The following is a 16,960-nucleotide window of genomic DNA, read 5'->3' on the forward strand; positions in this document are numbered from 1 at the left end:
CTTGTTCGCTGCTCAATCGGGCTCAGACGCGCCCACAAAATATTACGTAAACCTCCACCCCTCATCTGACGATGAGAAAAAGTTGTCAAGCGTTGTTGATTTTCGCTGCTCCCTTTTCATTTTCCCATCTCTCTCATCTCTTCTATTTACTGGATCCGTTGTCCAAAGCGTAAGTTCATATTCTCTCTTTTCACACACACCTACATGCCTGCCATACCAGCTCTTGTCATGATGTTTGTAAATCTTATCTACATTATCAGAACAACACATGTTGTACACTTTATCCATTCTTACACCTGAACTCTTTCGTTTCACCTCTCGTTTTTGACTCTTGCACGAGGAGATGGCGCTGACAAATGATTACAGGCTCATCCGCACATCTCGACCACGCTCTGGCGCCTCAAGTAAATGTACGCCTCTTCCATAGTGTTGTACTTGTATATATGCTTATGAATGCGTTGCTCCTTTTATAATCAGACTTGTTTGGGCACCATGAACTTTTACAAATCTGCAGCTCTCGCGCTCGACCATCTTGATAAGCACCAGGGATCAGTAAAAGGGTCTTTGGCAGCTGCTGGTGTGAAAGCTTCAGGCGCTGAAGCCAAGCGTATATTAGCATGTAAGATATTCTAAGGCTGTTTGTAAGAATGAGTACTGATAGGTATCGTAGTGATTATCGAGACCCTCAAATGTTGGATTTCATAGCTCAAATATCGGCATTCGTCATACTAACACCTTTGAGATAGATCGTCCTGTCCTCCAACAACTGCTTAAGACGGTCCCCATCCTCGCACTTGAACGTACCACTTTCCCTTCCCGCACGCCCGCCAAGACCCCGACTTCACAATCTCTCGTCCTCGTACTCTTACACGATCTCCTCTTCTCATCTAGGTCTCGTATCGAAGCGTCCGATAAATGGCCACCCAAACCCGCTGTGATGCGTCACCAAGCGAGGTTAAAGGCTGAACTTGTCAGAATCCAAATCAGGGAAGGCAAGACGAAAAAGGAAGACTTGGCAAAGACAAGTGGTGAAGGAGAGGCTGTGAGATATATCCGATATAACCCCAATGCAGGGAGACCTTTTGAAGAGCTCGGGGAGTATCTGAAGAAGAAGGGATATACAAAGCTGGATGAGCCTGTTTATCCTATACCTGAAGGAAAGTACTTTGCCGACCCGCACCTGTCAGACGTGTTGTTAGCCTTCCCAGGTTCAGCCAATTGGTGGGTAAATGATGAATGGTACGAGGGCGGAGGTGTAATCCTCCAAGACAAGGCGAGTTGTTTCCCGGCTCGGGTTTTAATGGAAGGATGGGTGGAAGGTGAAGGAGAGTGTTTGGACGCTACGTGAGTCTTTTTTGCCTAATTAGAACTCCAGAGAGTCGGTGTTGAGAAGATATTAGGTCTGCACCAGGTAACAAAACTAGTTACGTTTCGGCTTTGATGGCGAACAGGGGCAAAGTAAGTCTATTCCGACGACTGCAAAGGAAAATATTGTTCTAACGGTGACCTACAGCTCCATGCATTTGAGCGCTCTCCCAATCGATTCAAGACTCTTGAGAAGATGCTCGAGAAAGCCCGCTGCTCCAACGTACAAGCTCAAAGAGCTGACTTCACAGACACTGATCCTAAAAGTAAAGAGTTCAAGAATGTCACACGCATGTAGGTCATTGATGGCAATCCGTTGAAAGCGACGTAGTATTGATGAACGAGTTAGATTACTTGATCCGAGTTGTTCCGGTTCGGGGATCGTCAACAGGTTGGACTATCTCGTGGATGACGGTAAGTTCTTCTGGTGACTTTGTTTGACAGTCAGATCTAAAGATGATGTAGATGCCGAGGAATCAGATTCGAAAACAGAACGTCTAGAGAAGTTGGCGAGCTTCCAGCTTCAAATGATCCTTCACGCTTTCAAATGTGGGTACTAGCCGTCCTTTTCGATTGTGCTAACGTTACTATACCTGCTTAGTTCCGTCAGCTCAACGGATTGTCTATTCCACATGCTCTATCCACCCTGAGGAAGACGAGCGTGTCGTCATGGCGGCTCTGCAGTCGAATACTGCCAAAGAGAATGGATGGGGTCTGGCAAGTCGAGAGTCCGTTCTACCCAAATGGGAGAGAAGAGGAAGGCCTGAGGAAATGGAAGGAGACGAGGGTGAGTTGTGTCGTTGGAGCATCGTTGGCGCCGGACCAAACTGACGCGGAGTAGAACTCGCCAACGGCGTGATTCGGTGCCTTCCAGAAGACAAGACTAACGGATTCTTCGTCTCATGCTTCATGCGTGGTGACACAGGCATTCGACCTAAGGCCACAAAGAAAGCAAAGGATCAACGACCACCCAAGCGTCCACTAATAGAGGAACAGGAGGAGATCGCTGAAGAAAAAGGTTCCCCTACTGTTGCTGTTGATGAGGAGGGTGGCGAACAAGCTGGAAAACAAGACAGGCTGGCCGCGAATATCCCTCGGAAAGAAAAGACAAAAGCTCAGTTGGAGAGGGCTAAACGCAAGAAAGCTCAGCAGAAAGTTAAGGGGAAGAAGCGCAAGGTAGAGTTGTAACTGCTGACAATGCAGTTGCTGCTATTGAGAATTGCTCGCTTTTGATTTGAGCAATGTCTGTTTATCTGCAGTATCGGCATTCGGGAGAAGCATGTATGTGCATTGTTGAGTCACGCGTCATCGTGCACCATCGCGTGCCCATGTGTGAGTGTAATGGGGCAAAACGAACAAAAACGGCGAAATGCTTCGCTTTCGACCTCTGCTGACGGCCAGAAAACAACGTTTGGTATTTGACGTCCGACCATCACGCAGAGGACGTCCTCATGTGTTCTTCCATCTGCCACGTTCTGCGTTCTGATTCGCCACAGATCAAAAGAGCATCCTTTGAAGACGTGTCACGGGTAGCATAATCACATCCTTTGCGCATTCTTACTCCGCTTATCCCAGCTCCGGCCTTTCACCCTTTCTCCCTTCCGACTGTCCAGCCAGGTGTCTACGCCAATGGACAACGGTGCTCGTCATCTGTTGGTCACTTGTTACAGTCCATTATTGACCTGATACGCCTTCTCAGCACCGACCCTTGCCCTTCTCGACCGTCCCTTGCGGTCCATGTCGGAGAATAAAAGGGCGTTCAATCGTCTGCTGTTTGGGTCTCTGGGAACTGATGCGATTTGATAGGAGAAAGAAGAAACGGTCGAAAGGATGGTGAAAGGATTATCGGAGCTGATGTGATGCAATGCCCTGTGGAGTGCATACGTGGGGCAGCGGCAACATACATATAAAAGAGAGGCTTTTGAACCAGTTTTGAGACAGTCATCAAGTTCCAACTCAGCTCTCGACTTCTAACTCATAATCTATCAGACAAAGCAATTTCCAACGTAGTAAACATGCCAGCCTTTTGCAAGGTCAGTCAATCAGGACAATGTCGAGGGGTGATAATCGTTAATGGCCTCCAATTATTTTAGCTTTGCCACGGTCCTCTTGCCACTTCTATTTCCTCCCTTAAACAAGTCGAATGCCATTCTACTGTAAGCATGCTGAACTACGCATCATGATACGTACTGACAAAATTATTCTGGAAGTGCATTCAATTCGCTTGTCCCGGCTGTATCAAAGCTAACAAGCCCTCATTCTCCATCCTCAATCTCAAAAACCACATTTATGACTACCACTGTGCCGAGTGCATGGCTGAAGCTCCAACCCATCCTCTCACGACTCGTTTTAAGGCCCCGCCGCACCCGAATTCCAACTCCACAACGGCAATCTGTTAAGCCGGTGTTGTGACGAGAAGACAAGTAAACGATAAAGTCATCCGGAATGCTCAGTATCTGATTGTATGTTGTAAAGTAATGTAAAGCGTAAAGCGTCAATGTTATGCATTTATTATTATTGCCAGAGATCGATGATTTGTTGTACACTACATAATTTCCAAACGTCTCCTTTATACACTGGCGCCGGCCCTTCATCGTATGATTTCACAACACTATCCCAATACTTCTCTGCGGATCTCCTCATTTTCAATTCTATCTCTGTACCCGCCAATCCCTTCCTATACAGTCTTTGTTTAAGCGCCTCCAACAAAGGTAATGGGGGCACGCCGTTTCTTGCCAGCCATTTTGCAATCTTCCTCGCATCCGACTCCCACGCGCTTAAACCCTTCAGCATGTACTCGATCGCTCTATGTGACTCCTCAGTCTCCTCTGACGATGATTCCAAAACAGACCTTCTTGCGGCATTGATAAAACTATGTCGAACGAGAGCGAAGCGCTTCTCGCCAGCAGCATTGACTTGGGCAAAATTTTTCTCATAGTGTTCATCGTAGAAGCTCTTGATAAGCCCGGATTGCACGATATCTTCCATGCCATCAAATATTTCGCTGGAGGATAATACGGGGTCTCGTGATCGGGCGGCCTCTCGCCGCAATGACAAGTATATTTCGAGGTACACACCGATGAGATGGGGTTTGTCAAGTGCAAGGCATTCGATGATGACAGTCCGAAGGAAAGTGCCTATACCACTGCCAAAATCATCCGACACATCTGTAAAATGATTCGCCAATCCCACCAGGGAAGCATCGCCCGAGTGAATTCTGACAAGCTCACTGACCTCTTCCTGGGCCACACTAGGCGGCGCACCAGAACTTATTAGATCGTAATGCAGATCAATACCCGTCATCGAGCCCACTCGCACAAATATGCTCCTGTTGCCTTTAGGATCTGAGTTATAGTCAATAAATCCGGCTTTACGTTTGACGTATATCGTCCTTGTGCGGATCAGATTTTCCATATCGCGAGGATTGGAAAGATCGATTCTAATTGGCCAATATCGGGGTGAGTCGACTTCGATGGTGAGCAATCGATCGAAGGATGGTAGCTGAGTTGGAGATATAAGGCTTTGTTGGCGCACTGAACTGCCTTCACGAAAACGAAGCTTGACCGGAAGATAAACAGTTTCAAGTGTCTCCACATCGCGTGCGGTGAGACATCTTGCTTCAACTGCAAGTGCCCAAAGATGTCGAAATGCTTGTGGATAGGCTTTGTTGTCCGAGGGGTTCGGCAAGAAGCGAGGGAAGAAAGCGATGGCCATAGCAGCGATTGCTAGATTTGAATTTCCAAGGGTGTACTGCCCTCTGCCAAGGAACAGCAGTCCCAAAGCCATGTGCATGGCCATGTGGGTCCCGTAATTCACACCTGCACCCTCCTGACCGTGGCTTACCCTCAATCTTCTCAAGACTCCTAACTCTCCCGTTCCAGACATGACAGCAGCCAACGCTATCGTTATAACATTCAAACCTTGCCTGGCAGAGGTTCGTTTTATGCGACCCTCATAGTTCATGCCCTGCCCCGATACGGCTTTGGCCAATGTGGCATAAAGCGACATAATCGTGTTATGAGCCAGCTCTGTGGCCGTACCAGCGTATTTGAGCCCGATAGCAAGACCTGCCCCAGATAGGATGTTAAGATAAGCAAGCTCAGTTGTCAGATCAGGACTTCGTGTCTGCTTGGCGTCCTTTATAGCCAAAAGAATGAAAGCTGGTATTTGCGCTTCCACCCAAGCAATTGTCGGAACAACGCTATCCCACATTATAAGAGCTCGCGCAAAAGTGCGAAGTAGCAACCACTCTGGTTTGACCTGGTCGAGACTGAATGCTGTTTGAGGAATATCCAATAGATCAGCAACATCTTTACGCATGGTTTTAAGATACGCTAAGCCCAACGCCAGCGTCGCACCAGGAGCAGTGATGTTGATATCCACACCAGGAAAACTTGATCTTCCTTTGGACGAGTCTAGTGACGTTATGTCTCCAACGATGCACCTCCGTAGTTGAGCCAACATTTTTCTGTCTATCTCACTCGTTGTACTTCCACCACGCCCAAGCATGATCAGCCCGTACGCTATGGAAGCAGAGAACGAGTATGACTCTTGATGTTCTCCAAAACCTTGGACATTGGGCATATCCAGCCGACCAACTTCGCTCAGAGCAACTTCTGCCATACGAAGGTTCCGACTACCTACATATACAAGGCCGAGCCCTACCAGTGCAGTGGACTGAATGATGGGTGAGGCGTTGAGTTCCATAGATCCAAGAGGGAGTAGGGCATGAGTATGAAGGGAAAGGATTTTGGTGATGAGAAGGTCTCCAGAGCCGGCATATGACGAGGCCAGACCGAGAAGTAGGCCCACAGAGGTGAAATCATGCCGGGGTTCCATAAGGGGGAACGCATGATAAGTTAACAACGACCGCAGATGGCCCGTCAAACCTAGACCCAGTAAAAAACCTCCATGCTCCGAATTCAACGCTTGCGGGCGGTTGAAGACTATCCAAGAGCTGTCGATACCCTTGCAGTCGGGTGATATGGACAGCCCTGCAGCAACACCATTATGGAAACAAGGCCATTCAGCACTGTCTGAAACAATCTCTGCTTTGAGAACATTATTCCCCGGCGTGATCTTGACCGACAGCTCAATGAAGGGGATCTCCCAAACATCGGTTATGGTAGTCACACGAGTGCCGTATTCAAACATGCCTTGGCCAACAGTGATAGATAGTGTGCGATTGGCGAGCGTATTGACGAATGACTGTTGATATCGGGCGACATCATCGGCACTGGGGGCCTTTGAGTAAGTTACTATGCCGAACTACTCTGACCGTGCTCACCTTGCTCCCTTGGGCTCTGACAACGATACAATTCTCAATTTCGTAGTTTGCATAATCCTCTCCACCTCCTGTAATCTTCTGTCTGTTCCGAAGCGCACATGAGGAAGAATCAGCGGTGCTTTCTTCTTTGTTTTTGCGTCCATCTTTCCTGCTTGGTGCTGTGACATGATCTGACCAATGGTCGGCAACCGTTCCGGTCCAAGCTGATTCCCATCAGCTGCATACTTCCCGGACAGTCAAAACAAACACTTACGCCACTTGGCCAATCATCCTTCGTAAGGTCCTCATACCATGTGTCCTTCATTGCCTTCATGGCCATATCCGGTCTTCCTATTAGCATGTACATCTCCCTCGTCCAGTCATCTTCAGGTGAACACTGACATGCCCGCAAAATTTCTAGTATTGGCAGAGACACTCCGTAGGGCAGATCATGCAACCACTCGGCATTGGGAACTTTCGAGATGATAACTTTGAGGGCATTCCTTGCGCGCCGAGGAAGTGGTAAGTTTTGTGGTCGTGAACCGATTGACGGCCCAAGCTCTCTATAGATAGAAGTTATGAGTGCGATCCTCGGGCACGGCTCTAGCAGGTCAAACTCGTCCGGATACTCCTTAAAAGTGTGAGCACTGTTGATATTACGACCTGAAGATTTGAAAAGGCGGCCAGGTATTGGAAAGCGTTTGGTTGGGCATGCGAGGTGACGCGATAAGGACAACATGATATCAGGGGGCGTATCAAACTGGTCAAGAATATGGGTGTCAAGTGCTCGCCCTGCGATCAGCCTGGTCAGTAATCATGTTCTAATAAATCTCGAAGTCGTCCATACCTCTGACTCGCACGTGATTAGGGATTTCCACTGGCATGATTCTTTCCCAGTAATCAACCCAATCTCTATTGCCAATCTGTAAAGCAAATTTGATGATCAACTTCACTACTCGAGATAGATCCTTTCTACGTGATAAGGAAAGTCGAAAGTCTTGAGCTATTAAGTGTAATGAAAGTAAGATGCCGGGCAACGATTGATAGATAGAAGTCTTGAAGGAAGCCTGCTGGTACTCTGATGGCGAGGACAAATGCACCTCCTTGGACTTAAGGCGAGCAGCCAGGCGCCTAGTAACGGCATCTACAGACAATGCACTGTCTTGTACAATGCGGCCCATCGTAGAAAAAGTGCGCCTCTCTACCTGGAGTCCAGACATGCATGTCAAGGTTTCTTCAAAAACATTCCACACCGCATCTGGATCATCCCTTTGGCAACTGGGAAGTGCTAGAAGCTCTGACAGTAGCTCGACTTTGAACTCAACGAAGGCATTTTCATTCAAAATGCCGGATAAAGCTTCCAAGCAGCGTTGAGTGAGTTCATGGCGGATATATATAGCGGCAGAGAATCGCATAGATTCTCCGTTCGCGTAGACAGTGGTGAAGCGCGGGCCCACTGGGTCAACAAACTTGATGGGCTTGAGCGAAGATCGATAGCTTTTCGATAGTTTGGTTGAGAGTGAAAAAGGATACTGCCTTCTACCGATGGTCACCAGCTGCGGGTCAGAGCCATCACCAAGAGGGAGGATAATTGTGTCGTATATGTTTTGTCGAGGTGACGATGTGAAGACTGGGGCACGGCTACAAAGGATAGGAATAGCAGACCGGCAAGGTATGGGTGGAAGGCTTTTGATGACCCAACGCTGAGAATGACCGGTTCGAAAGGTTGCGTCAAACGAACATAATTGAGATGACGTATTCTGAAGTGTCGACAATGAGGTGATATGAATGTTAATAACAACATGGCGTGGATCCTCGTTGTCACTCAAAAAGACATTGATTTGCTTTAAATCTACCGTACTAGTGGCAGTCAGTACAGGGGTATTCATTAGGATGAATGGTTAACTTACAATGGCTGCTTCCAGGTCGCAAGCGCATGAAACACCACTTCGCTTCGGATGCCCACTTCATCTCTTTCTAAGCCCATCATCATGGTCGTTTCTCTAAGGTCTTTCTCTGCTGCTACGTGAAGCGCCATTTTAGCTTGAGGTGCGTTTAAGTCATGAAGAATGAATGACGCTGCTGTCGAGGCGCGTCTTTTGTTTTCAGGGAAGGATGGCCTGGGAGTCATCGTAGGCATCAAAGACACGCCTCGACTTCGCCGATGACCGACACTATTGGCAGGAATGTTGGAAGGGGGTTCGAGGACAGCCTGTAGTTCATCGGTAGATGCTGTATCGGGTAATGGACCACGTGACAGACGCGGTGCACGTCGTTGTGTACGATCCAGCGGGTCAGCAGCGCTTGACAATCTTCGGTCGCCAGCTGTAGGTCCAAACGATGAAGTGTTGCGATGCAGAGAAGGCCGACGATGACGGGGCTGTACAGGTAACTGATGGTTGTCAGGCTGCCTAAGAAGCTCTTCGGGCCGCATAGTCCTGGGATCAGGCGTAGAAAGGGGATGCTCAGGGGCCGCGTGGATGCGAACATGCCGATATATCACAAACTCGCCCGATTCTTGATTGTATGTAATGACGAAGGGATAGGGCTCCGATGACACGTATAGAACGGACGAAGTTGCACCCAGAGGTTGTGCTGGCGATGATAGGAAAGGTTTGGACCCATAACCACCTTCGACTTGCCCCTGGACAGCCACCTTAAGCTCGTCGAAAGGATTTTCTAAGATGTAGAGTCGAGGCAAGGACGGCCCAGATTCGTCTTCCAGATCTATTAAATCATCCAACACAGACATAGAACTCTGATCATCCATGCCTCTCAAGACGCTCCCAGCCTTCCTCTTGTCTTTGTTCATCATCCTCAACTCGCGCTTTTCCAACTCACGTTGGATAAGGACCCCACCGTCAGGCAGGCCCCATGCACAGTCCACATTGAAAGGTAAATAGACGGTAATGTCCTCGCCAGACTGGTAATAGACATGTGCACGTGTCTGTAGGAAAATGACCAATGTGCGTTCCAACTGAGGTTGTTGCGACTGGGGTTGAGAAGAAGAGCGAGGGCCTCCCCAGGCCATGTGCTGCGAACGATGAAATGGCCCGAAGGTCTCCGAAGCAGCAGAACTCCGGGCTAGCACATTGTTGTGTTTGCTTAAACTATTTTGTCCTCCTTCAGATTTGAACCATGCGAAACACGCATAGGCAACAACCTCGCTTTCGTGCTCAAAAGTAAACCGCCTAAAAAGTTCGACGCCTCGACTCCAGACCACTGTCTTATCGTACCATACCAGTTCTTCTTCCCCCCATTCATCACTTCGGCCAGATTCTTTTCCTATGGCAGCAATTATACGACCTTTTGGCTTTTCGTTTTGACTTTGTTCGTTGGCATCGTAAGTATCGTGTGCAGGAAAGATGACTGGGAAAGAGCTTCGGAGAAGATCGCAGCTTGGGCCCGCGAAACTTCGAGAGGATAAAAGCTGCCCCGGAGATGAGGCAGGGCCCAGTAGGCTGGCTTCAAGCATCTCCTAGGCCTGTGTGGTTAATTTGAAGGTTATGTAGTTTGTTTTGAGGACTACTACTGTTTATCCTTGTTGTTCGCGTCACGCAGCTGGGTGTTCGTTGTTGCCCTCTCGCGTCGTTGGAAGCCAACGCCCAGTGGAGATTGGCCTCTTCTCCGTCCTGTTACGCGAGTGATTGTTTAGCTCCGTGCTTCAGCCTTTGCCTCCACCTTGCTTACGAACGAGTGACCTGTGACGCAATGCCTCCACTTCTTTTTTTTGTTCCATTTTTAACTTCCGGTTTTTCCGTGGTGGTGAAGCTTATTACAAAGATCTCGATTAAGATGCTGCAACATGATGCGGTCGGGCCAGTGGCCGTTTCATGGCGTCTCATGCGGTACGTAGTGACTTTATATAATGAAGTCTTACCATGACGATGTCGTATGGCGATGATAGCGACCTCTTCGGTCATCTGCGGTTTCGTCAAGGACTCTCCGCAATATTATGGATGGCTGAATAATGACATAACGTCTCAGATTGCGGGCGATCGACGTCCTTTTTTTCGCTACCGCACCACTACTGGTTACGTGTCTGTTGGTCTGGCTCATCACGCATAAGCGACAAGCGACTACTAGGATGATTGCATACAAATAGCCACGCATTCGTTACAAGCTTATCCTTTTCCTCATCCTTGCCGATTCTTGTATCAGTATCCATTTGTCCCTTTAACATATACGAAATTTACAACTTATAACAACACAAACATGTCTGCTATCACTAAGGGAGACTTGATCTTGGTTTCTGGTGCTTCCGGGTTCATTGCATCCCACACCGTCAAAGAGTTTTTGAAGGAAGGATTCCGTGTTAGGGGTACCGTCAGGTCCAAGGAAAAGGGAGAATACCTCAAGCACCTCTTCCAGGGTTTGGGAGAGTTCGAATATGTTCTTGTCGACGATATCACCAAGGTTGGCCAACTAGCGCGTTGTGCGAGAATGATGAAAATTGACATCACGTGTGTTGTAGGACGGTATCTTCGACGAGGCTGTCAAGGGCGTTAATGCTGTTGCGCATCTTGCTTCTCCTTTCTACGTTACCAACGTTAAGGACCCCAGGGAACTTATTGATCCTGCCGTCAAAGGCACCACCGGTATCTTGAAGAGTGTTCAGAAGAACAAGTAAGTACAGGGAGCGTTACGATGGTAATCAGTTCTGACAACTATCTCAGCCCGAAGGTCAAAAGGGTCGTTATTACTTCTTCTGTTGCTGCCATCATGTGCCCGATATCTAAAAAGCCTCCCGTCACGTAGGGGTCATGGTCGTTACATTATATCAGCAATGGCTAATGACCTGGCTAGGTACACTGAGGCCGATTGGAACGTCGACTCTATTCCTCACGTCGAAGAGAAGGGTGTCGAGGCTGATGGCATGCACTCCTATCTTGCCAGTAAGACTCTTGCTGAGAAGGCTTTGTGGAGTGAGTTTGATTGTATGAAATGAGAGGGAAGTTTTGCTCACGGCTGAGTGCGCAGGTTTCATTGAGGACGAAAAGCCTTCATGGGATGCCGTTGCTATCCACCCCCCTTATGTTCTTGGTGAAGTGATCCACCAATGTGACAAGCCTGAGAGCCTTAACACCTCTGTTGGTAAGTGCAAATTTATTCCAAGTGATCGTGTCCTGACGGATTTTTTCATAGCCTCTTTCTGGTCTTGGCCTGCCGGTGAGAAGACCGAAAAGGACATTCCCGGTCCCATAGGAAACTGGGTTGATGTGAAGGAAAGTCAGTTATTTCCTCTGCTGAGCCCCAAAACCTGTGTCTAATGGCACCATTCAGTTGCCTTGGGCCATGTCCGTGCCCTCACTGTTCCCGAAGCAGGTGGCCAACGATTTATCATAAGCGCTGGTCCTTTCGCTGGTCAGGACTACGCAGACATTCTTCACAAGCGTTTCCCTGAAGTTAAGAATGTTCCCGTCGGCAAACCCGGTACTCACGACGAGGTTTGCAAGGAGTTGGACATCTTCGATGGCAAGAAAGCTGAGAAAGTGCTTGGTATCAAGTACCACACTCTTGAAGAGACTGTCGTTGACATGTTTGAGAGCTTGAGGAAAAGGTTCAACAAATTCTAAAGGACGGTCTGAAAGAAGTACTGGTACCTACGGAAAAGAATGTTCCTCCCCTTTTGATCCCGCCGCGGCGCGTTTTTGACTATACACCATAAGTATGATTTTGAATTGTTCATGCATGTACTTATAACGATCTGATTCTTTTCCATAATGTCACCCCAGGTCACCCCTACTACCAAGCGAACTATTGTGGAAGCCCACAAAAGTGGGAAATCATGCAGCAATCTTGCAAACCAATATAAGCGTCCCAAATGTACAATCAAGCGCTGGTGTCAAGAGTATGCGCACCGTGGACACACTTATCCGCTTCCAATCCCTGGAAGGCCAAAGGTGTTGGACCAGGGACAAGTAAGAAATCTTTTGAGGGGCTTTGTTCGCACTCCCCCTGAACCCTGGAGCGTCCACGCGAAGAGACACAATGTCAGCGTGACGACTATCGTCAAGGTTGCTCATGAGCATGGGTTTTATCGCAGAATTATGAGGCGTAAGCCTTATCTTTCGCCCAAAACTATATCATAGGACCCTCTATTACACCCACTGTCCTTATATTGCTGTCTGCTGTTGTGTACGACGAAGAAAAGTACCACATAAACGAGGTTGCGCTTCAAGACTAGACGCAGTAAAGAGAGAGAGAGCCTCCTCATAGAGTAGTGAGGAAACAAACCCTCATCAAAAGAGTATCCATTTTGAAGGGGTCAGCGCCAGGATTATTGGATTGGTGGCCGGACGGAGACTGCTGCGTGGCATGGTTGTCTTCTCTCTTTGTTCACGCCCACTAGCCTCCACTCTCCTCCACTCTCCTCCACTCTTCTCCACTATCCTCCACTAGGTAGCCTCCACTATTGCATCTAAGTAACGATCTGCGCGCTGCCCGGGCCCGTCGGTCGAATCCGATTGGGTTAAACCAGCCGATGGTATCGTCGTTATCGTTTGTTATATGACGCTATTTGCAATACAAGCTACATAGCAACTTGGAGATTTGTGTGATATTTTCCAACGAACTTGTGAGACCCGAAAATAGCACATCAAGAAGAAGACAGTAAACATAACGTATTTCTTTTAAGATTGTATTTACTTTTACTCATCCATCCAAACAACCTCCTCACAAAATACAACATGACTGCCATCACCAAAGGAGATTACATTCTCGTCACTGGCGCCAGCGGCTACATCGCGTCCCAGACTGTCAAGGAATTTCTTAAAGAGGGATACAGAGTCAGGGGTACTGTCAGATCTCAGGATAAGGGAGAGTACCTCAAGCAGCTATTTGAAGGGCTCGGGGCGTTTGACTATGTCATTGTTGAAGACATCACCAAGGTAAGTGGCCCTTGCTCTGACGGCTTTTAATAGTATCTGACACTTCCGTCTTAGGATGGTATCTTCGACGAGGCTGTCAAAGGCATAGACGCTGTTGCTCACCTTGCATCTCCTTTTTATATTAGCAATGTTAAGGACCCCCAGGAACTTATAGGTCCAGCGGTTAAGGGCACCACTGGTGTTTTGAAGAGTATCCAGAAAGAAAAGTTAGTATTTACAGTTTTTATTGTCTGCTTATACATATCACTGATTAATCCAATACAGCCCTAAGGTTAAGAGGGTCGTTATCACGTCCTCTGTTGCGTCTATCATGTCCGTTCGATCTCGAAAGGGCCCAGTTGTGTACACTGAGGAAGATTGGAACGTTGATTCCATTCCTTACGTGGAAGAAAACGGCGTAAACTCTGACGGGGGTGAATCCTATAGAGCGAGCAAAACTTTGGCCGAAAAGGCTCTTTGGAGTGAGTATTGCCAGCCCCTTGCGCTAATATCAGTAACATCGTAATTAGAGTTCATTGAGGACGAGAAGCCCTCATGGGATGCTGTAGCTATCAACCCCCCTCTTGTTTTGGGTGAAATTATCCATCAATGTGATGACCCTACCAAGCTCAACACTTCTGTCTGTGAGGTTGCCTGTTATATTATCTAATGGAAGGCCACAGCTGATATAGTGTTCGACAGTCCATTTCTGGGAATGGGCTTCTGGCAGGAAGTCCGAGAAAGATCTCCCTGGTGGTGGTGCTAACTGGGTTGACGTCAAGGATGGTGCGGCCCTTTTTTATTATCATTTTACATTGGATTATTGCTCATACTGTCTTCAGTCGCTCTTGGTCACGTCCGGGCTCTCACCGTCCCTGAAGCCGGTGGCCAACGATTCATTGTTGGTGCCGGTCCTTTCGCTGCCCAAGACTACTGCGATGTCCTCCACAAGCGGTTCCCCGAGATCCCTAACATTCCCGTTGGCAAGCCCAATTCCCACGACGAGATCGTCAAGGGTGCCAACATCTTTGACGGCTCCAAGGCTACCAAGGTTTTGGGTATCCAATACTCCTCCTTCGAGGAAACTGTTGTGGAGATGGCTGAGAGCTTGCGAAAGAGGTTTGGGCAGTTTTAGATACCTCACTTCCATTGAGACTTAGAGAATAAATGAATACAACCTCATATACAAAGATAAATGAGTCCGGCATCGTCGTATATTCCCGGACTGCAACGCCATTAATTATTTCAGTTAAGTGTTAGATAATGCTAATAAGTTTGTGCATGGGGAACGATCTTGCCAAAAAGGGCGATTATAATGTGGACAAAAAGATAAAGACGTACAACAGCAATAAAGGCCGCCTGTCATCATCTCATCATCGGTACTTCTTATTTTATTCTTACTATTCCTCCAGTCGTTCGTCGTGGTCGACAACAAATCTTATCACCGAACGTATGATGAGATCCAAAGCCGAAGACGATGTGAAATCAATGAAGGTATAATAGGCTGATTACTTATTCATGGGTCAGCAGGACTGTTACAAGCACACGCACACCACCGTTCGCCGACGGAATGGTTCCCCACCACGCACGCAGCGTTCGTGGAGTGGGGCCTCCACCTCCACCACGGCCATATAAAGAATCCACCGATTGCAGACCAGCGGCAATTCTCTTTTAAACACCGACCACATCTGCTGCATAGTCTCCATACAATCCCTCAAATAGACCTACTGCACACAATACGAAACAATTACAAGCATGCCCGCTATCCAGCCTGGATCTTTGGTGCTCGTTACCGGTGCTTCTGGTTACATCGCCGCGTGAGTACCATCGGCCCGAAACGCGACAGCGAGATTGCCGAGAAACAACAATCGTGAAGGTCAGCGTAGAAGCGGTCTGCTTACGATCGTCTTAGCCATACCATAGATGCCCTATTGAAAGAAGGATTCAATGTACGAGGTACAGTTAGGAGTCAGTCAAAGGGTGAATACCTTGCCAAACTCTTCAAGGGTGCAAAGGCCAGGTTTGAATATGTAATCGTCGGAGATATCGCACAGGTACGTTCGTCCTCTGCGTATTAGCCACAGTCCGAGGAAGGAGTTTGACGCCCGATGTACAGGAAGGAGCATTCGATGAAGCCGTGAAGAGTGTGAATGCAGTAGCTCACATGGCTAGGTAAATAATTAAGTACAACGAGAAAACCGCTCATATTGTCTATAGTCCTTACCATTTCAACGCAGTTGAGTTGGACGAGTTGTTCGAACCTGCTAAGAAGGGTACTACGGGAGTCTTGGAAAGTCTCAAGAAGAACAAGTGAGCACCCATACTGTCTTACATGCAAGACGACAAAATGACACTGATATCAACATTAGCCCCGACTGTAAGCGGGTTGTAGTAACAAGGTAAGCTGCACAAATTACATTGTACTACGTGACAGGACTGACATTCCCGTTAGCTCTGTGGCGGCCATCGTCAATTCCAACATTAAGCCTCCTCATACGTGAGTTAGAATTTATACCGAGAAATACCTTTGTTCTGATGGTTTTCAGCTTTACCGAGGCCGATTGGAATCCCGTCAGCCTGAAGGTCTGCGAGGAGAAAGGCAGAGATGCCGATGGCGTGAACAAGTATCGAGGTTCGCAACATATTTAATCCATATCGATTGCCTTCAGAGCTGACATCGTCTAGCTAGCAAAACTCTTGCCGAAAAAGTCTTCTGGAAGTTCTTCGAGGACGAGAAGCCGTCCTTCGATGGAGTCGCTATCAACCCTCCGTTGGTACTCGGTCCTATCATACATGAATGCGATTCCCCCGAGTCCCTCAATACATCTGTAGGTTAGTGATAATTAGTACCTTTTCCATTGAAAAGAAGAGTCAGCTCACAGTATACGCATTTGATACATAGCCAATTTTTACGACTGGATGATCGGCAAGAAGACGGAAAAAAATTTGCCCGAGGCTGGTGGTAATTATGTTGATGTGCGGGATTGTGAGCATGATGCTTCTTTGAATTAAACTTGCAAAGCTTAATCGTTCAGGCGCTTTGGCTCACCTTCGCGCCCTCGTCGTACCGGAAGCTGCTGGTCAAAGGTTCATTACTGGCAACGGTGCATATAATGGTAACGACTTTTGCATTGTAAACATTTTTTCAGCCAAGTGGTGGAAAAAGAGGTTGACCCGATTATTTTAGGCCCTCGCTGAGACGTGTCCAGACTTGAAAGGTGTTGCCAAGGGCAACGCCGATCCAGCCTATAGGAAGAAGCTTATCGACGAAAACAATCACATGGACGGGTCGAAGGCAGAAAAAGTGCTGGGGTTGGCATATAGGTCCAAAAATGAGACTTTGAGAGACATGGCGAAGAGCTTAAGGGCAAGGTTCAATTTCTAGCTGTATCTATTAAGGAATGAGGTGAAAATGGAAGATGAATCTGCTGCTGTATTTGTTTAGCTTGGCCCTTGGCGT

At 47.8% G+C, this 16,960-nt stretch overlaps 6 protein-coding genes across 7 annotated transcripts; 5 read left to right on the plus strand and 1 right to left on the minus strand.

Annotated features, from left to right (window-relative positions):
- The first annotated feature begins 122 nt into the window (after positions 1-122).
- On the plus strand, positions 123-2,664 carry CNE03520 (nucleus protein, putative). The gene is made up of 11 exons (XM_570919.2): positions 123-169; positions 367-410; positions 478-619; positions 671-691; positions 747-1,344; positions 1,401-1,458; positions 1,514-1,659; positions 1,715-1,779; positions 1,831-1,914; positions 1,967-2,152; positions 2,207-2,664. The coding sequence occupies exons 3-11, from the start codon at positions 493-495 to the stop codon at positions 2,551-2,553; spliced, it is 1,632 nt and encodes a 543-aa protein (XP_570919.1). The 5' UTR covers positions 123-169; positions 367-410; positions 478-492; the 3' UTR covers positions 2,554-2,664.
- A 59-nt stretch (positions 2,665-2,723) lies between these two features.
- On the plus strand, positions 2,724-3,871 carry CNE03525 (hypothetical protein). Its single transcript, XM_024658539.1, has 3 exons — positions 2,724-3,398; positions 3,459-3,521; positions 3,576-3,871. Exons 1-3 carry the CDS (start codon positions 3,381-3,383, stop codon positions 3,762-3,764), a joined length of 270 nt encoding a protein of 89 aa, XP_024514387.1. The 5' UTR covers positions 2,724-3,380; the 3' UTR covers positions 3,765-3,871.
- Positions 3,854-10,180, minus strand: CNE03530 (Negative regulator of mitosis, putative). The gene is made up of 5 exons (XM_024657253.1): positions 8,542-10,180; positions 7,479-8,491; positions 6,906-7,423; positions 6,653-6,855; positions 3,854-6,601 (listed from the first exon to the last, which is right to left on the minus strand). Exons 1-5 carry the CDS (start codon positions 10,104-10,106, stop codon positions 3,880-3,882), a joined length of 6,021 nt encoding a protein of 2,006 aa, XP_024512889.1. The 5' UTR covers positions 10,107-10,180; the 3' UTR covers positions 3,854-3,879.
- A 244-nt stretch (positions 10,181-10,424) lies between these two features.
- Positions 10,425-12,409, plus strand: CNE03540 (D-lactaldehyde dehydrogenase, putative). 2 transcript variants are annotated; one of them, XM_024657254.1, is made up of 9 exons: positions 10,425-10,479; positions 10,619-11,047; positions 11,106-11,257; positions 11,308-11,385; positions 11,438-11,556; positions 11,612-11,725; positions 11,777-11,860; positions 11,915-12,299; positions 12,367-12,409. In XM_024657254.1, the coding sequence occupies exons 2-8, from the start codon at positions 10,847-10,849 to the stop codon at positions 12,205-12,207; spliced, it is 1,041 nt and encodes a 346-aa protein (XP_024512890.1). In that variant the 5' UTR covers positions 10,425-10,479; positions 10,619-10,846; the 3' UTR covers positions 12,208-12,299; positions 12,367-12,409. The 2 variants fall into 2 exon arrangements, with proteins under 2 accessions (XP_024512890.1, XP_570921.1); XM_570921.1 differs by lacking the exon at positions 12,367-12,409 and having other exon boundaries at positions 11,915-12,340.
- Positions 12,410-13,223: 814 nt separating this feature from the next.
- On the plus strand, positions 13,224-14,736 carry CNE03550 (D-lactaldehyde dehydrogenase, putative). The gene is made up of 6 exons (XM_570923.2): positions 13,224-13,521; positions 13,576-13,727; positions 13,786-13,982; positions 14,031-14,144; positions 14,203-14,286; positions 14,343-14,736. The coding sequence occupies exons 1-6, from the start codon at positions 13,321-13,323 to the stop codon at positions 14,633-14,635; spliced, it is 1,041 nt and encodes a 346-aa protein (XP_570923.1). The 5' UTR covers positions 13,224-13,320; the 3' UTR covers positions 14,636-14,736.
- Positions 14,737-15,186: 450 nt separating this feature from the next.
- On the plus strand, positions 15,187-16,959 carry CNE03560 (dihydrokaempferol 4-reductase, putative). The gene is made up of 11 exons (XM_571198.2): positions 15,187-15,317; positions 15,413-15,554; positions 15,617-15,672; positions 15,718-15,810; positions 15,870-15,899; positions 15,953-15,997; positions 16,047-16,132; positions 16,186-16,332; positions 16,403-16,486; positions 16,536-16,633; positions 16,688-16,959. The coding sequence occupies exons 1-11, from the start codon at positions 15,256-15,258 to the stop codon at positions 16,883-16,885; spliced, it is 1,041 nt and encodes a 346-aa protein (XP_571198.1). The 5' UTR covers positions 15,187-15,255; the 3' UTR covers positions 16,886-16,959.
- Position 16,960: the final 1 nt, after the last annotated feature.

This window comes from Cryptococcus neoformans, assembly GCF_000091045.1.
Source record: "Cryptococcus neoformans var. neoformans JEC21 chromosome 5 sequence".
In the NCBI taxonomy this organism is placed as follows: Eukaryota; Fungi; Basidiomycota; class Tremellomycetes; order Tremellales; family Cryptococcaceae; genus Cryptococcus; species Cryptococcus deneoformans.